The sequence below is a fragment of the Gossypium raimondii genome, chromosome 8 (genome assembly GCF_025698545.1).
Source record: "Gossypium raimondii isolate GPD5lz chromosome 8, ASM2569854v1, whole genome shotgun sequence".
In the NCBI taxonomy this organism is placed as follows: domain Eukaryota; kingdom Viridiplantae; phylum Streptophyta; class Magnoliopsida; order Malvales; family Malvaceae; genus Gossypium; species Gossypium raimondii.
In genome coordinates this window covers 54,835,801-54,861,406 of record NC_068572.1, presented here as the reverse complement: position 1 = coordinate 54,861,406, position 25,606 = coordinate 54,835,801, and the positions used below count along the sequence as shown (strand labels likewise).

The 25,606-nt window shown below is 31.8% G+C and overlaps 2 protein-coding genes across 2 annotated transcripts; one reads left to right on the top strand and one right to left on the bottom strand.

The window, feature by feature from the left end:
• Positions 1-231: 231 nt before the first annotated feature.
• LOC105792225 (uncharacterized) lies at positions 232-3,383 on the top strand. The gene is given in 6 exon segments (XM_012620696.2): positions 232-849; positions 1,211-1,484; positions 1,575-1,939; positions 2,034-2,165; positions 2,255-2,430; positions 2,950-3,383. Coding segments are annotated over 6 exon segments (1,617 nt in total). The 5' UTR covers positions 232-303; the 3' UTR covers positions 3,074-3,383.
• Positions 3,384-7,573: 4,190 nt separating this feature from the next.
• LOC105792224 (transcription factor EGL1) lies at positions 7,574-10,991 on the bottom strand. Its single transcript, XM_012620695.2, has 8 exons — positions 10,336-10,991; positions 10,010-10,264; positions 9,821-9,917; positions 9,694-9,708; positions 9,556-9,612; positions 8,620-9,465; positions 8,118-8,537; positions 7,574-8,019 (listed from the first exon to the last, which is right to left on the bottom strand). The coding sequence occupies exons 1-8, from the start codon at positions 10,458-10,460 to the stop codon at positions 7,948-7,950; spliced, it is 1,887 nt and encodes a 628-aa protein (XP_012476149.1). The 5' UTR covers positions 10,461-10,991; the 3' UTR covers positions 7,574-7,947.
• Between the last annotated feature and the right edge of the window lie 14,615 nt (positions 10,992-25,606).

Below are 25,606 nucleotides of genomic sequence, written 5' to 3'. Positions count from 1 at the left end.
GGGTTTTTTTTAGTTTGATTACAAATTTGAACAGTAATTATTTATTTCCTTAATAAAGCCCAATCTGGAAATTTCAAAAAAAAGAGTATAATCGGTGTACTGGATCAATTGACGAGTAAAAGTGTTTGAATTTTGGTTTAGAATAATTAAATTTACTAATGGTGTAATTTACCCTTGCTAATTAAATATCACTTCCCGCCGATTTTTTTCCCACTTTCCCAAACCCCATTGCCCCTTAAACCCTTCCTTCCACCAGCACTTCCTTTTCTATCCAAAACGAATACACATTCATCACTTGCCACAATGGACCCAAAAGCCGTGAAATCTGACTTAGTCCTCATCCTGGACTTCGGTTCGCAATACACCCATCTCATCACTCGCCGCATTCGCTCTCTCTCCGTCTTCTCACTCTGTATCTCCGGCACTTTCCCACTTTCCTCCATCACTTCCCTCAACCCCAAAGTCGTTATCCTTTCCGGGGGACCTCACTCTGTCCATGCCGATGATTCTCCTTCATTTGCTGATGGGTTCGTTGAGTGGGCTCAGTCCAACGGTGTTTTTGTTCTGGGCATCTGTTACGGACTTCACTTGCTTGTTCAGAGACTTGGTGGAGAAGTTAGGGTTGGGGAGAAGCAGGAGTATGGAAGGATGGAGATTGAGGTTGAGAAAAGTTGTGGTATTTTTGGGGGAAAGAAGGTTGGGGATAGACAGGTTGTTTGGATGAGTCATGGGGATGAGGCTGCTACTTTGCCTAATGGGTTTGAAGTGGTGGCTAGGAGTCAGCAAGGGGCCGTCGCTGCCGTTGAAGATAAGGATAGGAGGTTTTATGGGTTGCAGTATCATCCCGAGGTAGCTCGAGCTTTTTCACCGTTTGTTGATATTTTGGGTTTTATTTTGTGTTTATTAAGGTTCTTTTGATTGTTACTTTTTCTTATATTTTTTATTTAATGACTGATAATGAACACATGATTTAAATGCAACACCAATTTAAACGTAGTTTTTTTAGTATAAAAGTTTAATCATGCATTTTGCACTTTAAAAAAATTAGTTCTTTGGCAATTCTTGCATCTTGGGAGTAACTGGCAAATAGGACCTAGGCTCTATTTTGAGGTTGGCTTTTAATAAGTAATTCTTTTTTGGTGATGGGGGCTTATTGTTATGCTTTTGATTCATTTGAAGCAGTTGAATAATTTTATGTGATTATATATAGGTCACACATTCCCCAGAAGGGATGGAAACGCTGAGGTCTTTCTTGTTTGAAGTTTGTGGAGTGAATGCTGGCTGGAAAATGGAAGATGTAATGGCTGAAGAAATTAAGGTGATTAACAACAGGGTGGGGTCTGATGATCATGTTATCTGTGCTTTATCTGGAGGTGTTGATTCCACGGTTGCCGCAACTCTAGTTCACAGGGCAATTGGAGACTGGCTTCATTGTATTTTTGTTGACAATGGTTTATTAAGGTATGAAAGGAACTACTTGAATTGTTTGAAAAGAATTGCCAAATAGTACCATTCTTAATAAGTTTTTTTAATTCTTTGCTTGTACATTTACTACATGTTTCTGTAGGTATAAGGAGAACGCGTGATGGAGACCTTTGAAAGGGATTTACATCTGCCTGTTACTTGTGTTGATGCAACTGAGCAATTTCTTAGTAAGCTAAAAGGGGTTGTAGACCCTGAGCTGAAAAGGAAGATAATTGGGAAAGAATTTATCTGTGTCTTCGATGCTTTTGCTAAAGAATTGGAGAATAACTTAGGAAAGAAACCTGCTTTCTTGGTTCAAGGAACCTTGTATCCAGATGTGATTGAATCTTGTCCCCCACCAGGAACCGGAAGAAGTCACTCTCACACAATCAAAAGTCATCATAATGTTGGAGGTCTTCCTAAAGACATGAAATTAAAACTCATTGAGCCGCTTAAACTTCTTTTCAAGGATGAGGTTTTGATTCTGTTCCTTGATGGATGACATTTAGTTCTAAAATTGGTTTTTCACCCTTTAAACTATTTCCCATTTTCTTCTTTTAATATGCAAGGTTCGTCAACTTGGGAGGATATTGACAGTTCCTTATTCATTTTTAAAGCGCCATCCATTTCCTGGGCCTGGCCTTGCTGTACGAGTCTTGGGTGATGTAACTGAGGACAATGCCTTAGATACTCTACGTCAGGTATTTTGGTATTTACTTGAGGAAGTGCAAGCTTGTGTATAATTTGTTATGATTTAGCATATTTTTCCTCAAGAACTTGTTTTTCCCAGGTGGATGAAATTTTTATTCAGTCAATTAAAGATGCTGGTATTTATGACTCCATTTGGCAAGCTTTTGCTGTATTTTTGCCTGTAAAATCAGTTGGAGTTCAAGGTGATCAAAGAACACACTCTCATGTTGTTGCTCTCCGGGCTGTTACAAGTCAAGATGGAATGACAGCAGATTGGTACGTTTTCATTGCTCTGCATTGCTTTGCTCTCCGTGATTGGTGCAATGTTTATGTGCCCCACCTGAGCCAGTTGTATACAGTAACAAGCATATGCTCAAATGTGTCTGTAACTTCGGGCTGAGTTTATAATATGACTATATGCTAGAAGGATTAATAACCAGATCATATGGTTCTCATGACTGGTTGTACTTAAAGCAGTTTAAGCTGGAAATCTTGGGAAAAAGATTGTTAGTGTTCTACAGTATTGATTCTAATATGTAGTAGATTCAATCCAATTCTAGTGGTGGCTGAATAAAATGTGACAACTTCCTACGTTAATTAATATGGAAGTCTCTCCATCCTCTTATGCATTATACGTTATAAGTTTCTCAATATTTATTAAATATCACATTTTCCTTTGTCTTATTGATTGTGGTGCGGCTAAAACCAAAGAATTTAACTTTCGATCCCTTTTCCCACCTCTTAACTCCAAAATTCCGAAGTTCTCATTTTCCTCTTGCAATTTTGGAATTCCAGGTACCATTTTGAACGTGAGTTCCTTGATGATGTTGTCCAAAAAATTTGCAACAATGTTCGTGGTGTGAATCGTGTTGCTTTAGACATTACATCAAAGCCCCCATCAACAATTGAATGGGAGTGATGCCATGTTGGATGTCAGTAACAACTCCATAGCTGTTAAGAGTGAAGGTGATATATTCATTGTGTCTTTACTCCCCGTTCTTGGTGACAAGAGAGAAAGCTGTGTTTAGCAGGATCTCTTAATACAAGTTACTGGATATATAAAGTCTATACCATATGCTATTTCTGCATTGCCTATTTCTCACAACGAAATTGTTGTCAACAGTTGGTGTAAAATATTTCTATTAGAAAATTCTCACTATTAAACATTTTTTCTGTGAAAATTTTTCACTTTTAAACATCATAATATACAGGTCATTTATTTTTCTCGAGTGATGATTTTTTTTTTTTTGCCAAATATGAAGAGCATATTTCTCCGAGTGTGCCTACAAGTGTTTGTATTTTTATGTTGTTTTAAAACTGTATCCTAGAGTAAATTGCATATGATCTGACCTGCCATTTATATAGTTTCTTACCCTTCTGTTCTATAAGAAATTTAGCATATGAGAACAGAGTGCAAATGTTTACTTTGGCCATGTGCTCTAAAATCGTTTTCATCTCTTGGATTCAGTGGATGTAACCATTAGGTTATGCCTACCAGAGTTTTATGCCAAACCAATTACTGTAAGTGTCAAAGTGTTGCTATGTTTTCTATGATGCATTTTATTATGGATGGTTGGTGGTGGTAAATGATGGCTAATTTTTACTAAGCAAATCATTCCTGAAAGGTACTGGTATGCTATAAGCAGATTCTTCTACCATGTATCCTTAGATTGCAATCCAATTGAAGGATCTTGTTATGTTTCCATATATAATAATTTGTGAACTGCAAGATTCTATGCACTTTCAAATGAAATTATTTAACAAAGTTCGTGCACTTTCAAATGATATTATTCAGCCTTTTCCTCAATATACTGAACTCAATCTAGGTCTATCATTATCTATCAAAACATACACTCATTCTGAATGTTTAAGAATAAGTGGGCTGGATTTGTTTGCCTCTCTGATGGTCATTAAACTAGCAATAAATACGACTAAGGCAAGCGCACCTATCGAGTAATAATATAGTTATAGTGAGTAGGGAATATCGCATCCACGAGGACTAAAAGTACTAGTAATTATCGTTTTTCTATTATTTAGCCGATAAATTGGAGTGATTGTTTTTAATCTAAAATCACTAAACTAATTTAACTAAGAATGTAACAGAGAATGAAATAGGAAAATAATCAAAGATAACCAATGAAATAAACAATACCCAGGAAAGAATTCACTTAGACTTTACCTATTATTATAAATCTGAATTAAGTGCTAAATTATGTTAATATCTCTTTTGAGAGTAAGAACAACTGACTCTAGGTTGATTAATTAAAATCTCTTTCTAATTAAAACCCTATTGTCGTATTAACTCTATCTATGGATTCTCCTATTAGATTTGACTCTAATTCGGTAGATTTATATCGTCCTATTTCTAGAATTGCATGCAACTCCACTCAATTATATTAGATCTACTCTTAAACAGAGACTTTTGCTCCACTGAAATAAGCACATTAAACTTGAATTAATATCTCAGAAATATTAAAACAAGAAATAAGCATACATAATTGAAAACAAGAAGCAAGTATTTTTCGCGTAATTAGAAATAAAATGATAAGATTCATCATAGGTTTCGTCTTCCCTAAGTATTTTGGAAATTTAGTTCATAATCCTGAACAGAAACATCTCAAAGTTAGGATAACAACAAGACATAAAGAAACTTAATAAAATTTCGAAGGAAATTAAATGGAGATCTTCGATCTTGAAGGAGATCTGCTTCCGAGTTGATTCTGCCGGCGTTCTTCGAGTGTTCTCTTCAATCTTCTCTCAGTGTACCCTTAGATCTTCTTCTAATTAGTATTTATAGATTTAGAATGCTCAGAAAGCCTAAAAATTGAGTTTTTTCGCGTATTTGGGAAGCAATGTGCAATATCAACACGGGCTGGCACATGGGCGTGTGGTCAGCCCGTGTGGAAATGCCCAGGCCGTGTGGATCCTGGAAACAGCTCTATTTGTCCAATTTTAGCTCTTTTTTGTTCCTTTTTACTTCCAAATGCTCTCCTAATTATAAAGACATGAATTTAAAGGATTAGGAGTATCAAATTCACTAATTTACTGACCTAAATAAAAATATGTTACTTTATGCATATTTACGCATCAAGAATGGGATTAAAAATATGTTACTTTTATGGCTTATCACTCTCCGAAGCTTCTGTTAATGTTAATTTACTGACCTAAATAAATTTGATTTTTGGTATTAATTTAGTCAATGCTTGAACTCATTAAAGAATTTAGAAGAAGGTTATGAAAGGGAGTTCTATGAATCTGAAATTGGAAACCGTCATGGACATATGAGGATATTAAATTATAATCCAGCTGACCAGCATATGATATGGAACAAAAGAAAAATTGAAGGAGTGGGAATGCACATTGATATGAACAGCATAACAACTTTATACCATGATGAGCTTGGTGGGGTTCCAAATGAGATCAAAGGAATGGAGCAATGGGAGTTCAAGATCATCACAACACCAGGTTTTTTTGAAGCAATTCTTCAAAAGGTTCTCTCTAGCATTCTTCTAGTGATTTGATGATTTACCATCCATTTGTGTTGCTTGGATTACATAAAGACAATATGATTCAACAGTGATTAGTCATGAATTCTGAAACACATACTGTGATTGGTTTTCTTTATGTATATGGAATCTATGGTTAGAATTATGAATGATGAGAGCTTGTTAGTGGACTCGATGTGATTGTTTTTGTTCTCTTGCCTTCATACAAACTAAAGTATTAATACCCTTTTTGAGAGTTACGATAGGGTATCATGAAAGGATTGTTGGGTCCCAATTGGACCCTGTTTGGTCAAATATGGCTTGGGATTTTGATTGGGATGCTTGCTGCTGCCAGCTTAGGTGCCTGACAAATGCTTTCATAAGATCTGACTGAACCCTTATTTAGTGATAAACATTGAATTAAGACTAAACTAACTGGTTAGATATAACTAAAGATTGAGAGTAACTTTTTGTAGTGGAATTTGTAGGGAATGATGAATAGCCATGATTAACTACACTATAAAACCCCTTCATTTCAAGGTCCCCACACTTCACTGCAATGCAAAGCAATCTTGAATTATTATAGTTTTCCTGGTAATCAACTTCACTATGTTTTGACTATTCCTTCAGTTACAGAATTTAAGATGCTTTTGTTTTTATTTGAATGAACAGGTTAGGGCAGGGGGAGATACTGACCAGTGACCACCAAATCTTGGCAGTAACAAAGCAAAGGTTCAACAATATTTTCGGTGGAAAAGGTAATTGAGTTATTGGAAATGAGGGGGAAAAAAAAAAGGTGCACTTTAAAACTCATCAAAGCCTTCAAAAAGAAAGAGAGAATAAAAAAATTAAAGACTATTGCTAGGGGGTGAACTGGTTCCTGTCAACTTACATATATTAAAACCCTAAAATTTGTCATGTCTTTGCAAACTTTGTCAGCCTTTTTCTTTTTTTTCTTGGTCTTTTTTGTTCATTTTTAAACTTAACACTTTTTTTACTTTGTTTTTACCTGCCCAATCGTGCTCTGCTCCCTCTTCTTACCTTGTTTAAAGCTAGAAAAATACTTCACTTTCTTGGCCCAAGAGAAGTCACTATTTGGTTAAACCTAAGTTGAATTTCTTTTTTATTTTTTAACCAAGTTGAATTTTATTAATCGAATTCTAGCATGTGAATGTTTTGAGGGGATTTTTCTATATTAGTAGAAGAAATAGTATTTGGGTAATTACTATAGCAATTATAATAACTAAGCGTAACATAGTGGTTATTCATCTCGTTATTTAATTATATAGTCTGGGGTTTTAGCTTATACTTTTGAGAATAAAGTACATTCGTGACTAACTGATTAGAGCACTTACAGAATGTATACAATTTTGATTTTTAGCATTTATAGGCTATACTCTATTATTGCATTTATGTTATGTTTGGTAGGATTACTATTATTTTCACATGTTTACATGTTTTAGTCACGTTAATCACACGACTTGTTTGTGGTACAAGGAAAGAGAACTTTTTGCCTATTTTAGAGGTCTTATTTTTTATAAGAATTTTTACACATCTTTTTAAATTTATACTAATTATTTTTATTTTATTAATCACTATTTATTAAATAAAATTTTTATTCAGATTATTACGGTTAGGCTGCTACTTTATGAATTCTAAGTAAGTATCTTCTCTCTAGGTGTGTTTCATTATGATGTTGATCAAGTTTGCTTGGTGTTGTGTCTTTCCAACCTTGTGAGTCTACACTTTTGTTCTATTCTTTTTAGCTTTAAAAAAATTTATTTAGAAAATTTTTATACCCACATCATTACCCAATGCTAGAAAAAAAAATCCCATGTGAGCTAAAATAATATAACGCACCCCCATTAGGTGGGTTGTCAGAAAAAGAAAGAAAGAAACGGGCTTCATCATATCAGAAGCAATAAAGCTATAAGTAAGGAAAATGGGAACACCATTACCAACATAAAGTGTAAAGCCAACTTCCTCAAATGAGATCATGGAAACCTAGATTAATACCATTATTATACCATAGTTGTTGAAATTCGAACCCCTACCAATCCTGTTTCCATGTTCAAACAAGGCTCAAAGCTGTTTTCCTGTTACAGTTGCAAGGAAAAGTTGATATTTCTCAAAGTTAATGCATGGTGAAAAAGATTGATGTCCTTGGTCAAGCTTTGTTACAAGGCTCCAAACAAGGTTTAATTGCCTTTACTTTTACTACTAGCATGCAGGATCAATCTTCTTGCTTCTGGCACCTTATGACATGGGATCTTACAAAAGAAACTGGTAAAATCTAGAACAAATAGCTTCAACACTTGCTAGCAATTCTTTGCAATGCTTGCTCGATTGGTCCTGCTTTTGCAACACTTGATCCTTTGTACTGCAATAACCACAGATACTTTTGTTTAGAGTTTGTTTGTTTCAACATAAGAAAGTTTGCGAACGTTCTGAATCGGTAGCAGATTCGGTTTTATTTACCTTGGATTTTATGGTCAGGGAGAGAATCCCCTCAGTGGTAGATGACTGAACTGAGTGGCAATCCAAATTGAGAATGCTTAATGCATCCATTACCTCAAGCAAAATTCCTTCTCGCCATGGACACTTGAACTCGATTAGAAGCTCCTTGTTGTTCATACTGAGAGTAACTTTATCTGTTGAACCGTCTTTAGATGCAACATAGCCGATCTCTTGATCAGCTTCATCAACAACATAAAAGGCTTTCCTTTTACTTAGGGACGATTTCTTTCCGTTGTTGGTTTTGTTATTGCCGTAGTTATCTGATGTTCGCTCGATTTTCGTTCTTGCTTCTGACTTTCTGCAAGATTCCAATTCCGCAACCCTTCTTTCGAGGGCTTGTAAGTATTCTATCGTGACATCTAGTATAGAAACCTTGTCAGCCTGCGTAAAGGATTGAAGAAAGCTAGTTACTAATTAAAGTTCAAATTATGAATAACTTAAGGGGAGTGTTAATTTAAGCTACCTTGTTATTTGCAGGGACAAGTGATTTCAACATCATAAGTCGTTCGTTTATTTTTTCCCTCCGCTTCCTCTCCGATAACACATGGTTTCCGCAAATTTCATCAGCTTCGGGTCTCCAAGCTGCATCTCGAACAGCATTAGTTTCAGGAGATTCAATCAATCCTCTATCATGCATATGAGGAACCAAGAACAATATCTTCTTCAGTAACTTTTGAGGGGTTTCATCTCTTTCTTTTTGAGGCTTCACCAAGCCATTTTTCTGCCATCTGATAAAGCTCGATTCCTTGTTAGAGTTTCGAAACTGTGGTCCTAAAATCAACGGGTGTGAGCTCTTGAATAAGGCCGAGAGAACTTCATGGAAGTGCCGATCATCGTTTTGACAATCAAAAGATGTTAGTTTAGTCTGATTGCACTCTTCAACATCTTGCAAACCATTATCATTTTCTCCCCGGCAAAGAGGAACGACCTTTCGATGATCCGCAATGGTTTGAGATATGCAGTCACTTGAATTCAAGGAATGGTGAACACAATTGCTGAACTCTTCATCCATGAATTGCCAACTTTGTACTTGAGAAGCTCCACCATTTATCCCTTCAATCAATAATGAATCTTCTCTTGATTGCTTAGGCTCCAAGCCGTCCGGACTATCATCGGGAGAAACCGTTTCTAGTTGTTCACAGCCTAATATTGGACTCAATTTGGTGGCAAGGATCAAAGGATCAAGAGCTGGACAAGCAAGATCGTTGTTCATCCCATCGACTTGAATCGATCTCTTAGAAACAATCGGCTGTGGATCATCCAAGAGCAAAGTTTTAACGCGCTGAATGAGGCTCAAATCTTCAAATACCTACACAAAAAGCAATCAATATAACAGCATTAAGTAAACGGAAAGCAAATTTCCTCAAACCAAAAACAACAGCAAAAACCAAAAAGTTACCAAATCAGTCACACCGAGCTCAACCACACCTCCTGAAAACGGAAAGCATACTACAGTCTGAAATTGAAACAAGTACAAGGATTTCAGTAAGAAACATCGACATATATGTAATAATACTAAAGCCCTTCCAAGGTTTACCTGAATCGATGCACTCTGCGAGAGTCGGTTGCCGGAATTTTGAGCCATGAAAACAAAAACCAAATTGTCATTTCTGAGACCATATGAACTTAGCTTGAACTTTAGCCAAAAGCATATAAGGACATACCTTAGCTAGTAGTGAACGACCAAACACTTTACTGTCAGCACAATGAGCATTACAAAGCCAAACAGGTTGACCACTAGACAATGTTCTTCCAGGTAATCTAACAACAAATTAGATGAATAATTAACAAACAGAAACATTGATTTTTGTTTTTTTTTCTTTTAAGAACAAAGAACATGTAAGAAAGATTACCCTTGGCCAATGTTGAATACAAATGACATACAAACCAAGTAATACCATTCAGTATCAGTAAGATCTTCAGGAGATAATGCTGCTGAAGGTCTTTTAGCTTGAGGACTGCTTTCACCAGCTGAAAGAGACTCATAAAGCTGTCTCAGTTGCTCACTTCTCTGTAAACTCAATTGGTCAGTGTTGAGTTCTACAGCTTGAACTGTTTTCCTTGTCTTTATATCTCCATTGTAATAACCTTCTCCCCATTCTAACACCCTGAAAAGTGTTTTAAGTTAACAAACAATAATAGCCAGAAAAAAGACAAACAAAAATGGAGAATCTTGTACCCTGGTTGTCTAGTTGATATGGACCAGAAAATTGCATAACTCCATTGAATGTTCCTCACAGCAAGAGCAAGTTGTTTCTTCAGGTTCATTGGTACTCTCTCTTGATGTTGAACTCCAGTAGACATTTCAAAGCTAAAAGCTACATGTATGTGTGTGTGTGTGTGTGTGTGTGTGTGTGTGTGTCCACCAACAATTAGATCAGATGCAAATAGATTCCAACTATACTGGACAATGGTGAGTGGCGACTCTTTATTTCACCAACACTCACTGTAATGAAAACTCTAGAAGGTTGTGGAATATTCCAACCAAAGTATCAAGAAAAAACATGCGGTAGAGTTGAAGTTCATGATTATTTTACCCCTAAACAGCAAAATCTAGATGGGTTTTGGTCTCACTGCTGCTGTTTCCTATACCAGAAACAACCCAGAGCTCAATACAAACATATTATTTTGTCTGAAACAGAAACCAAAGATGAAAACTTCAATAGCTATGAAGTCAAAGGAATGGGGTTTAGAGGTAGCTATGAAGGTTGAAAGGAAGAGGAAAAATGGGTACGGAAAGGAACTTGCGAGGATTATTTGCAGATATACTCAAAACTTCAGGCTAAGAATAGATGCAATTAGTTTACTATTTTGTGTTCAGAAAGGGGATACTGTTTTTGAAGATCTGTGTTTACTTATATGCTAGAATTATTGCCACGGTTTAACAAATTATTTTAATAATATTAATCTAGTTATAAAAATTAAAATTTTTAAAATTATTTGAATATCATAACTCTTTTTCTAGTAGGTCGGGTAGATTTAAATCTTTTCGAGTGAAAGTGTGGATTGATTTCTATTAAACATACATGTAAAAAAAAATTAGTCGATTAAGTCTTAGTTTAGTTGGTATCGGTATTATTATCGATACATGAGGATGTAAGTTAAGTGCGCTGAAGCATATTATCCTCTTTAAAGAGGGACTATAAATAGTTTTAGACATTATATAAAAAACAAATATGATCTGAATTTATAACGAAATTAATATTAAAAAATTTAACATCCAAATTAATCACTTTAATTAAAATATTCTTTTAAATATTTTGTTTCTTTTATTATATACATCATTTACTTTAAATAAAATATTCTAACACTAAGAAACAAATAATATAGGGTCTATTATGTAACGTATTAAAATAATGTTTTAAAATTTTCATACAACTCTGATACGTATTTCACTCGACTTATAAATTGAGGGTAAATTAGGGTTTTCAGAAAATAATTAAGGCTTTAGGTATTCTTTCTGATATTTAAAAATAAGTCGATTTTTAGAGAGAAATAGAAAGCGTGTCTTATATTTTTTGAATAATTTAATTACAGATTTTGATTATATCTGTTTTTATACAATATCTAGAATTAATTATAGTCTTTCACCAACCCATAAATAGAAGAATAATACATTTTAACGCATTTCGAATTAACAATAATACGGAAAGAGATAATAAAATAGATTATATAAACGCAAATTGACAGAAAAAAAATGGTCCAACAATCATAGTCAACAAAGGCACGCAACTTTTTATTTCTTTTAATTGTTGTGAAACCAAAGAAAACACTGTTTTAAATTTAAAAAATTTAAAATCAATGACTAAAGGCTAAAGCTTTAATGGGAAATAAATTTGACATTGATACGTGAAGAAACGTAAATAAGCCAGCTTTCTTTCTTAATAACTTGAAAGAAAAACAGGAATAAACTATTACATCAAATACCCATATGCTGTGCCAATCAGATTTATGTCTATCAGGATGAATTTTGAGAGGGTTTATTAGAATTCTTTTAAAATTTTATAAAATTACTGAGAAATTTTAAAATTTATAAAGAAATTTATTAAAATTTTCAATGTATATAAAAGTATAAAGAGAATTTTAAAATTTAGAGACTTAATTAAAAAATTTAAAAATTTTAAAGGAGAAATGAATCTTGTTAAAATTATTATTGTCTACCTCTAGTTACATTGGAGACCGACTTGTATAAACAAAAAATATAAAAGGTAAAAGTAGATAAATCAAACACACAAATATTTAAGTGGAAAAATTCCTCCGAAGAGGTTAAAAAATCACAGATAAAGATAATTAAACTAAATCGACAAAAACAAAGAGTAAATGATATGGAGATAAAAACTAAACCCCAAAACCTAAAAATAAGAACTCACAAAACTTAAACACAAAATTCCCTAAAAACTTGTAAAAGCTATTTACATAAATGTGTTGTGGGTTAAATCTTTCAATGGTAGAAAATTACCTATTTATAGGCTAAATTTCATGTACAAATTTGACTAAAACATCCCCAAAATAATCAAAGTTTAAGTAGGGAAAGAAATCAAAATTTAATCGGAAGAAGAAAATCGAGAAGCCTTGTGAACACATCGCTACATCATGACATGGCGAATCTTCTCGTCGTGACGTCGATGGTCGTCTCATTAGGACAACGCTTCTTCCTCGTCAGGACGTCAACTCTATTTCGGCCAAAAATTGCGAGGCACACTCCACAAGTTCAAGTTCTACTTGTGTACATTATGTGAGGATGAGTTAGTTTATTGAGTTTATTGTAAAAGGTATAATGTCAAATTTAGTCTTTGACATTTACATCTTTTATCAATTTGGTCATTTTTTTTTTCACTTAAATTTGTTTTTTAACTTTTTAAAAAGAGTTCAATTTAACCATCAACCTTTTGAAAAAAAATCAAATTGATTTTTTTAACAGAAATGCTAGATAAAATGTTAAAGTTTTAAACATAACAACCCACATAGCAATTTGCATGTACTACATACTTTTTTAAAAATTTTACGAACTTTTTATAATTTGTTTGAATTTTTTTAAAATTTGTAATTTATTTGTTGATGTGGCATATAAGACAAACAATGTCACATTAGCATAAAGTGCACGTGGCCTACCACGACAACATCGCTAAAAAATTAACGTTGCAGTCAACATTTCTATTAAAGAAAAATAATTTCTCTTTTTAAAAGGATAATGGTCAAATTTAATTACTAATTTGATAAAAAAATGAAAATGTTAAGAACTAAATTTATCATTATAAAATTATAATTGTTGTGGGGGGGCCTCTTTCCAAATTTCGTAATTTATATTCATAGTGTGTTTTTCTCGTTTTTGGAACAAAACTCAAAGATTATGAAGAAAAGTACAAGATATAGAGGTACTTCTTTCCATTGAAGTAGGGTTGGCTTTGCTTTTATATTTGATCCCAATGTACAGGGATGTGTGGCCAAAGACGAAAAAGACATAGAGATAAAGATAGAAGGGGGACACCATTGAACATATTTAGATAGTTGCCTGTCTACTTGTGTTAAAATGTTTTCATAGATACGATTTTGGTGAGAAATAATTGAGAAAACAACACAACAATATTTACCAAATCCAGAAATAATGGTTCGGGGAAAGATACTTAACTGCTTTTTATTGTAAATGGATGAAATTTTAATAGAGGGATCAATTTATTTTTTTATTTAATATATAAGAATTAATTTATTTATTTTTAGTATAAAATTTTCATGATACTTTTTTCGATTGTACATAATTTTATGCATTATCACGAACGAAAAATAATTCAATAACACATCACCTAAAATGAAATTAATTAAGTTTATTTATTTAAAAAATTCTGATGTATCATCATCTGGTTGACTAATGTTGTTTTCTTATAGAATTTTAATTTATAAATATATTGATTAAAATAGGTTTCAAGTCCTTTTATTTTTGTATATTTAGAATATAATATTTTTATTTTTATTTTAAGAATTTAATCTCTCTACTTTTAGGATTTTAAAATGCAAGTTTAATTATTAGCATCGTTAAAATTCTTCTATTAAATCTTAAATCATTACAATGCTAATTTTTTTTATATGACTATCAAGTGGATCATTACAATGGTTTAATATGTCCCTTTTCTGATATAAAAAAGGAGCAGCTTGACAGGGGTATTAATTGGTTGAAACATTCGATGAGGAAGCTAGATAAAAAAGCCTTTACGAGCCTCCTTGTGATCTTGTGGCCGCTTTGAGAAGCAAGAAATTCGGGCAATATTCAAGGCTGAACCTTGTCTCCTCAAGATGTTATGATTTGGGCTAAGACTATTCATCGGGATTTCTGAGTCTAGAATCTCATGTCTGTACCTTTGCTCCATAGGAGGTTAAGAATTGCTTATTGGGATCCCCTCTTGTGACGGAGAGCTAAGCTTAATGTCAATACAACTTAGAGTAGTGATGAGAGACGCGTAGCGGTTGGAGCGATCGTTCGAGACTCAGAAGGGTTTGCCCGTGCTGAATAGGTGGGCACCTTCGATGCCCCTTCCACCGAGGCTTTGGCAATTATTGACTCTCGCAAGAAGGCGTGCAAGTTGGGCTTTAATCATATTATTGGCGAGTCGGACTGTTTATTTATTGTTAACAAGCTTAATAGTGACATTTTGGACTTGTCAGTGAAATTTATTCTAAGGAGTGATTTTTAATTTATTTATTTAAAGATTTTATATAAAAATATTAAAAGCAAAAATACTATTGTAATAATATTTAATATTTTTTTAAAGTTTTTAAGTTATTTTCTAATTAAGTTAATATATTGTCAATTTGTGACATCACTTTATTAAATATTTTAAGTTAATAAAAATGTATATAGATGCATGAATAGGAGTTGTTGAAGAGTTGATTTATTCGTCCTAACTTGAAAATTTCCTCAAGGAAAGTTTTTGTTATAACCATTAATTTACATCTAAAACCTAGCTTGACAAAGTCACTTTTAATTTTGTTTGTTGTGTATGCTTTGCAAGAGACACCTCCTTCGCACTTCATGAAGGGGTTATTTTTGCCAAATCTCACCTAGGATCGAGCATGTGTCACTCAATCACTTTGATAGACAGTTGTCAATCACACCATACAAAGTGGTTATTTTTGTCATATCTCGCCTAAGATTAAAGATATGTCACTCAACCACTTTGATAAATAGTTATCATTTGCCATTTATAACCCAGTTAGATCAAATCTTATAGTCAATTAATCTAATAAGTCCACCCTCCAGTTGAACCCTCATCTCCATTTTCATCCGCATTTCCCCTAGCAAGAGGTAATGTAAACCAAGGGTTTGATGGATTAATGGACTATCTTGTCATTTAACGTAGGTGTAGCCCACCATCACCTAAATATGCATTAATTAGTGACTAACTAGAAAGACTTTTCAGCTATATATGAAAAGACACAAATATACAAAAATTGAAGAGCTTCGGGAGCTAATATGCAATCTGCTAAATCCTTCGTCGAACCCCCACCTCACAATTTCAATAGCTCACATAGGAGCCGCCCTCTAGAATGGTTAGAGTTGTGTAATTCGATTTGAAAAGTTTGAAGTGTAACTCACTTGTTAAAGAAATAAAATAGAGAGGCAAAATAGGAAGATATGCGGTTTATTCCTTAAAAACGTGTGTAGTCAAAAATCTCTTATATTATTATTTTTTAATATTAGTGAATTTGTCCTCCTTTACCTGTGATTTTTTCTGATAAAGATTTTTCACGTAAAATTTGCGTGTTCTTGTTTTTCTTTCTTATTTTTTTACAATTATTTCTACTATAATTATCGACGTATAGTACAACAAAAAATCAAAGGCGAAACCGTAATGTTAGCATACATAAATTGGATTTATAACACTGAATCAATTGATGAAAATAATGAAATAGGGGTTGAGCGAGGCCCTAGTGCTCGTACTCATGGCTTTCATGGCTCCTGTGGGGTTAATCAGAGCCAACCCTCCTAAGTTCTCATCTTAGAGTTATCTAAACAAAATCAAACTTCAATTAAATAAAGGTTAAAATGTGGCATCAATCCTTAAACTTTTTACAAATTTGGAATTTAGTACATATATCTTTATTTTCAGTAATTTAATCTCTCTATTTTTCAAATTTTAAAGTTTAAATCAAAATTCAATTGTTAATACTGTTAATTATTTTCATTAAATTTATTAGTGTGACTATAAAGAATAACATTATAATAAATATAATTATAACAATGTTAAGTATTGAAGTTGAATTTTAAAATTTAAATTACGATGTAATTATCATATAAAGTTGAAAGCATGCAGTACAGTTGGAGTTTGGTGATGTCTCGACAAGATAAAAGTAGATCCATATTCATGTGTGTGGTTGGTACAAAAGAAATGATAATACATAAATTTTATAATAAATTTAAGTGAAGTAAACTTTACCAATACCTCCCTTTGCACGTGACTAGCATTTCAATGGACTTGTCATGTTAGGCGGCTTTTTGCTTTATTAATTAATGGGTTAATTCCCCCAATACATTCCTAAACTACAACTCAATTTTTAAATTCATCCTAAACTTTCAAATGTTATAATTGAATTTTCATCAACTTCATTGTTAGCTTTGGTATTAAATTTCAACTTAAATCTAACGTGGAGTACATTTCAAATACATTGATCAAGTAGCAAACCCATAATATAATGACACTTTTACATTTTTAACACGATAAATCCAAGTTATTCATATAAACCCTATAAACATATTTACAATATAATCTTCATGTTAAATCTAAATTTACATACAAGACTTAAATTCAGAACCAGGTTAATGAAAAACTTAATTGGTACCATATTTATATTTTTAGAGTTGAGACTAATTTAAAATATCAGGAATTACTTAAAAAAACATTTCATATAATTAACCTTTAATAATATTATATTCTAATGATGGAATTTTTGAAAAAAAGTGTCTTTTTCTTTAAAAAGAATATCCTTGAATCTGACTTGGAATAGAGACAAAAATCCACGGTGTCTCTCTATATACCCATTGATTTCTCAAACTTGTGGTGTAGGTTGTTTTAATTAGTTTTAGTCGATTCTTGAATTAAATATTTAATTTAATACTTGTAAAGATTTGTTTTAGGTTAATGTGTAAAACTCTATTAAAATTTATTTTGATGTTAAAAGTGCATATAATTTCTATTGTATCAACAAGAAATTAAAATAATAATTTGAAATACAAAGTAATTTTACTTTAATATTAAAACCATACGTAATTTAACTACAAAAATAGTTTAAAAGTTTGTTTAAACAATGTGTAGTAGTTTAAGGGCTTTTTAGTATATTAGCCTTTATTCTAATTAAAAGGGTAATAGAATTGTAATTAAAAATGCTTAATGATAACGTTTGCATGTTTTGTCAAAATGGTTCTAATTGTATTTTTAAGCCTTTTTGGCCATCAATTTTATTCTTTTTCCAATCTGCTTTTCTAATGATTTAATGAATAAATTCAATATTTCAATTTTCTTTTCTTTCAAAAGGTTTCAAACTAGACACATCCATGGGTGGGGCTGCCCGACCGACACCGCCTTGAAATATGGGAGGTTGGGTAAAAATATAGGCCGAAATATGGGCTTGGGCAAAAAACGAGGCCGTTTAAAAATAGGTGCGGCCTCGGGCACCACTTTTTGGCCGGCCAGTCCAACCGACCCAAATATAATAAATATATTTTTTATTTTTATTTTTTAATTTTAAAATACTTTTAAAATAATTTTTTTAAATTTTTTATTTTTAAAATATTTTTTTAATGTTTATTTTAAAAATGGGCAGGGCCAGGCCGGCTGGGCTCGGGCTCATGATATTTTTCTCGGGCCGGGCCTGGGAAAAATTTCAGGCCCATATTTCGGGCCCGGGCCTAGGAGGCGGGCCGAAAATTTTTTCGGGCCCGGCCCATGGACAGGTCTATTTCAAACGTTAGTTTACTGATAAGTTTTTCTACTGAGTTAATTTCTTTTAGATAATTACATTTATTTTCTTTAAATTAAGAGTTTTTTAATTTAATTTATTATTTATTTATTTTATTATTTTTCTCGTGTAATTATCTTATTGGGTTATCTAAGTAATAAATTTCATCTCATTAAAAATATTCCACATAATCCTTGTTAACTTTTTTAATGGTACTTTCATTAAATCTGTTAGAAAAAGTAAATTGAAAAAAAGAATAAAGGTTGATGGCCAAAAAAGCCTCAAAAATACAATTAGGTCATTTTGATAAAAAGTGCAAATGTTAGTGGTCAAATTTGTCATTAAGCCTTAAAAAAACTAATGTTGGAGCGAAGATATTAACCACGTTAGATACCCTGATTTGAAAAAAGAAGAAGGCTTAATATATAATTTGATACTTGAGTTTGACACTTTTTTCTAATGCAAAACCTGTGTTATTTTTTGGTCCAATGTGGTAAAGGTGCTCATGGGCCGGGCGGCCCGGCCCGGCCCGACGGCCCGCCCGAAATATGGGAGGGTTTGGGTAAAAATATAGGCCCGAAATATGGGCTTGGGCAAAAAAATGAGGCCCGTTTAGAAAACGGGTCGGGCCTCGGGCACCACTTTTTGGCGGGCAGGCTCACTCGACCAATATAATAAATATATTTATTTTAATTTTTTAATTTTAAAATATTTTAAAATACTTTTTATTATTTTTAATTTTAAAATATTTTTAAAATACTTTTTTAATTTTTAAAATAAATTTTTGGTATTTATTAAAAAAAGGGCCGGGTCGGGCCCGGGCTTATGATTTTTTCCCAGGCCGGGCCTGGGCAAAATTTCAGGCCCATATTTCGGGCCCGGCCCGGCCCATGAGCACCTCTACAATGTGGTACATGTATTTGCAGGGGCAAAACCAAAAAAATTATTTTGGGGGAGCGAAATTAAATTGTAATTTTTACGATAGAAAATATGCAATTTCACCATTTTAATATACTGTATCTTTATAATTTTTAAAGGACTAAATCAAATTTTTATATTTTTAGGGAGCAAAGCGCAATTTTACCTTTACTAATTTAAAATTGTTTGCTAATTTAAAATTTTAAAAATTTTAAAGGGGCCATATGAAAAAAAATTTCATTTTACCCTACCAGCCCCCTTAGTTTTGTCACTGTGTATTTGGCAAGAGTTGCACATTTTGGTACTTGAAGGTAATAATGTTAACTTTTCAGTATTTAATTTGAGTTTTAAAGTTGATTTGATAAAATTCATAATTAGCTAATAATATCAGCAATTAACTTTCATCAAATCAACCCTAAAACTTGAATTATATCACATTCATCGGATTCTATTTGACAAAATAAACACAAAATTAAACAAATTCACGTTAACACTGAATTTATTCTATTAACAAAATCATGAAAATTCAGACCTAATAATGTTAGCAACTAACTTTCATCAAATCTACCCTAAAACCCAAATTAAACACTATAAAGTTAACACCGTTACCTTTGAATATGAAAAAATATAACTTTTGTCAAATATAAATACCAAATCAGACCAAAAAATAACACGGATATCAAATTAGAAAAAAATACGAATTTTAAAAACAGTATTGGTGTAGTCAGATAATAGCATGGGAATGGAATGGTGCAATGATGAATTGAATTCCAAAAGGTTGTTTTCAAAGTAATGAACTTCCAAACAACCAATATAAATGTATTGAAAATTATGTCGTAGGGGATAGGGCTTCTTCTTTATACGTTAGAATTCGCTATCTTATTCTTTATAATAATAAAAAAGCAAAGAATGTCGACAAGGCATATTTAACTTTATTATAATCTTGACGAAGTGAATAAGGGCTAAATTAGGGAAAAAATTGTCGATTTTAAAAATTAATTGAGTGGTTAGGTTGATTTGTAGCATATTTATTGGAATATGTCGGTTTTAGAGAAAAAGAAAAAAATACGTCGCTCATCTAATGGCAACTAATGGAAGAGTGACTAAAATATTTGATTTCGAAAAGTTGAGTGATTAAATTAAAAAAATTAATAGTTCGGTGACCAAAATAGAACTAAAAGCATAATTGAGTGACTATTTTTATAATTTACCCAAAATAATTTTAATTAATAATCAATCCCTAATAAATTTGAACTCATTCTTGAGCTCGGTTAATTTGATTCAATCATGTCAATTAGGTTAAAATATGTCATAATTCTGTATCTTCACAAAATTAAAATTTGTCTCTTTACTTTTATTTTCGTGAATTTTGTTTATCTACTTTTCATGTTTCAAAATTCAAGTCTAATTTTTAACACTATTATTTTTTGTTAAATTTGTTAATGTGACATTTTAAAATAAAAAATACTCGCTTGGTAGCCATATAACTAAAAAAAGATTATAATGAACCTAAATTTAATAAAATAATTTTAATAATATTAATAGTTTGACCTAAATTTTGAAACTTGAAAAGTAAGACTAAATTCCTAAAAGTAAAAGTATAAAGACTAGTGGCATATTTTAACCTTCAATTGTTATTGAAAATATATATTTATTTTATATTTAAATTTTAGGGATAATATAATTTTTTTATCCCTAAACTTAGCAATTAGGTTCACTTATGTGGCTGGTCTTCTTCAAACAAAAGAGTTGAACGAATGGAATAAGAAACTACTTGAAATCGGTAAAAATTGAAAACTGTGACAAAAACCCTTAGTTGAATAGGTTGAATCAATTCAATATTTTATTTTTATTTTCATGAATTTCTAGTTATTTATTTAATTATCGTTGGTCTAATAGTTGAACCGATCAAAATCAATTGAATCGGGAACCATTGGTATGACCAGTTCAACCACCAGTCCAGTTATTAAAAAGTTATACGTGACACTCTAAAATTGTGCGACGTCATCACTTAAAAATTTAATGTCATCACTTGAAAATTTATATATATATATATTAATTTTCATGTGATAATGTGATACAATTTCAAAGTGATACCTTGTTTATTTTTTTATATTTTTCAAAAGTTAACAAATATAAAGAAGAAAATATATTATTGGAATGAATTGAGGTATTTTAAACATAAAAGCAAAATTATGATTATGGGATAATGATAAAAGATTAGTGGGTTGAGTGAAGGTATGCAATTGCAAGTTGATTTATAGTTGAATGGAATGGGACGAACCCGACCTTGATGGAGACATTGCCAAATGCACATTCATTTATTCAGTTCTTCCATCCACTAAAGGAAGAAGCTTCATAATTTGAATACCTAGTAATCATGCTTTCGTCTGATGTTGTAGTTGAGGATGGAGTCCACCCTGTTCTGTCCTTTTGCATTAAACCCCTACACCCTTTTAACCCACTAACTTCACTTCCCTTTTTTATATTTCATTTCCTTGACAGAAGACTATACTCAATGCGAAATTAAAGGTGGGTTTGGATGGACGGTATAGTACGGTGCATTTAATTTATTTTTTGTCTCATGTTATAGTATCGCTACAGTATCTAATCTCACCGTCACAACTAGTTTTACACTAACTGCAGGTAAACGCACCACCCATCCAAACCCACCCTAAATTTTAGACAGCTTAATTACTATTTTTTATTTTAAGAGTTCAATAAAAAAATTTAATATATATAAGAGGCCAAATTAATATTTTAAAAAATGTATAATGAAAATTTTCAAAAGATTTCAAAGGAATATTAAAAATTTTCAAAAAGGGGAGGCCCCCTCGGCTACACTCCACAAAAAATTGCCACAAAAAATGATATTTTGGCATTACAAGATTATTTGAAAATTATAGTGTTGCGTTGATTTAAGGAATAATGAAATGTTTCTCACATTTAGATATCAAATCTAAATAACATTAAGATTTCGAAATTTAGGAGTAATCTCAATATCATTTCTTCTTACATTTGCTTAGTGATGTGGCATTTTCACAAATTTATTCTATTTTAATAACTTTAATTCATTTTACTTAATCATAAAAATTAATGAATCAACATTTCTTGTTTTTTATGTGTGTAGAGTATAAGCTAATTAGCCTTTTCTCATGGACTCCAATTTCAATGTCAAGTAAATAAAATAAATAAATGAACAAAATAGACAAACAGGGTTTGACGTATCAGATGTTGGACTTTGTTTAATGGCCCACCCATTGCTATTTCCCCAATTTGGGCTCACTTTTAGCTTATATGCATAATAGACAAAAAGACTACATGCAATATCATTTAATATTTTAATACTGCATTTCCATTTAACTTAATTTTATTAGATTTTATATGTCAAGAATTTGATTAGGTTTTTATGTAATTTAGTTGTTTATTTTAATTCTTCCTGTTCAGGTCCTTTTCAATTTAATTTTGAAATCAAATGTAACATAAATAAACTATTTCATAAGTGTTTTTTATTCAGATAACTTATTTGACAAAATTTTGTTACTTTCTTAGTTACTCTTATTTAATGTTTGATTAAACAGATGGAATAAAATAAAATTTTAATTGCATTATAAAAAAAAAACTCATAAATCTAATTAAAAGTAGTTGCATATTTTTTTTATAAATAAACAAATAAAGATATATTGATATATATAATTCCGATGTTGTCGGACTGAATGCGTTTCTTAGTGGTTGTCGTTATGTTTGAGATTCCATCACTGTAGTATTCATGTGTACTTCATATTAACAATGTACTATTTGTCTTATATGTTTTGTCAACAAATAATTTAAAATTTATTAAAATATTCAAAAAATCAAAAAAATCAAAAAAAAATTAATATGAAGTACATGTGAATTGTCATGTTTAAAAATTTAATACTTTAGTCAATATTTTGAAAAAAATATAATTTGACTCTTTTGAAAGGTTGATGGTCAAATTTAAACTATTTTTAAAAGGTTGATGGTCAAATTTAACTCAAAAAAAAAATAGGTCAAATTGACAAAAATGTAAACATTAATAGCTAAATTTATCATTTTTTTGGTATAACAGAGAAAAGGAAAAAACTACAGATGCATACTATCATGTTCCCTGGAATCCTCATGCAGGAGCGACAACAAACTTAAAGGCGGATTGGACAAGTACACGCCAACACCAGCAATAGATTTCGCTTGAGCTAAATTAGCAAGGTGATCAGTACACTGGTTCCCTTCCTAGAGAATGTGACAGACATTCAGCACCCAGCCCTCCCCTATCAAAACTAAACAATCATCCACTAGTGTCCCCAAAGGGTGGCCAGCCTCAAAAGGTCAAGGCAACATATTCACCACCCAAAACCCAAAGCGCATCAATATATGTATATTATATATATACCACAATTATACTAAATACCTTACCATCTCGGCTCTCAGGCTCGTTAACCAGTTTGCAAATTAAATCAATTCACAAATTATATCACTTATAAACATGACTTAGACTCGAACGGATACATAGATCCAACCAACACACCAATTCGGCATCCAATGCCGCATCGGAAAGTTCAAAGCAATTTAAATTGCGCCCAGCGCTCATCGGTATAACCGAAGTAAAAGTTGTACCCAGCACTCATCGACATGTTGCCGAAGCAACCCGTACTCAATTTATCCTAAGGCATGTCAACTATATCCAACTCTACCCGAACAGTTAATAGGCTAACTAATTATTCAATTTATCATTTATCTCAATTTCACATTACATCGTTTTCAATTCATTAACCAATTCATCAATTTATTATATAAGATAACATGATTCAACCTAATTCAAAGTTAATTTCATATTTTCATCAAGTTACTCTATTTTTAATCCTATTCAATTTAGTCCTCTATTTGATAATCAATCTCAAACATAACATTTCAAAATAAATTAATTATTTTCAAGTTACCTTGATATCATACTATACAAAATAGTGTAAATATGTAATAATTATGATGATTCGAATTATAGAAATACAAATAAAAAATTTGAAATACTTGTCGTCTACTCTCGTCTTTCCTTTCCCTCTCGACGTTCTCGTGTTGTCTTTAGCTACGACTAATAATCCTATAATACATCATATTAAATTCCAGCTCAAATCACAATCAGTTACAAAGTCACACATATTTTGTAATTTATTCAATTTAGTCCCTAAAATCGAGACTAGCATAACTTTTAATTTGAAGACTCAAATTAAAATCCGATTTCTCAAAAACACATTAGGGACCCTCTATTTTCTATCCCAACCAATAATTTATGATAATTTTTCATTTTATTCAATTTGGTCCCTAATGTACAAAAATATCAATTAAGCTTTACAAGAAATCAAGAAGTCAATTTCACACCTAAATCTTCAAGAAATCAATAATGGAATTTTCTAAAACTTTAACAGATTTATAAATTGGTACATGGGCTAGCTAAATCAAACTCACATGACCTCAAATCTACAAAAATTACAAGAAAATGACTTAAAATTTGCTTACCAATTTTAGCCGAATGTTTCAAGGCCTCAACTTGATTTTCTTTCTTTTTCCTACTATGACTAAGTGAGGAAGATGATGATATTACCTTTTCCAACTTTCTTTAATATATATACTATAATTATTCTTAATTAATCTTGTTTAGTTTAACTTAAGGCTTAAATCATACTAATCTAATATTAATTAAACTAAGTGGTTTCTCACATCATCATCCACCAACTGTATAGAATTTATGGTTTAATTGTAATTTTGGACCTTTGATTACTTGTTATTTAAGTCCTCAAACCATTTACTAATTAAAATTTTATAGTGATTAGACTTTTACAGTTTAGTCCCTAGGCTTTAATCAACCACAATTCCAATTAAATTACTTAATTGAATTCCAATTCATTAATACACTAACTCTATAAATATATCTATTTAATCTTTACGGACTTGGTTTATGGAAACAGGATCCAGAACCATATTTTCTAACACCATTGGAAACCGGGTAGTTAAATGAGGTATGGAAAAGCTATGGCATTATAACAATGTGGATATAGCTAAACTCCAAAGAAGCCACATAAGAACAAAACACATTAATAGAAAGTATCATAAGGGAGACGGTAGTATTTGACGGAATAGTTGATGTAGTCAAAGATCGCATCTGAGGACAAACCTTAGGGATTTGTTTTACTAAGACTCTGTTAGCTAGAGAGTTCTCTGGGAAACATATTAAGGGCATAGAAATGTGAAACATGACTCATTCACTTCACTAGGGCAAGTGGGAGACTGTTGGATCTGGTGCCTTAAGTGTAGTATTTTCGTCTATAAACACTTGTAATTTTTCGAATAGATTTGTTAATAAAATTATTTTTGAATTACATTGATACCTTTTGTATGTTATCCTTACATGGTTTTTGCATATAGCGTAAAATAAAAGAAAATATTGGCTCATTGGTTGTCTAATGTTTAAACTAATACTAAACGGTATTAAGTGGTCAGATCGTAATACGAAAAGATAGCTTATATTGGTAGATGAACATAAATATGTCCTTAGTCTAATCAGAAATGAG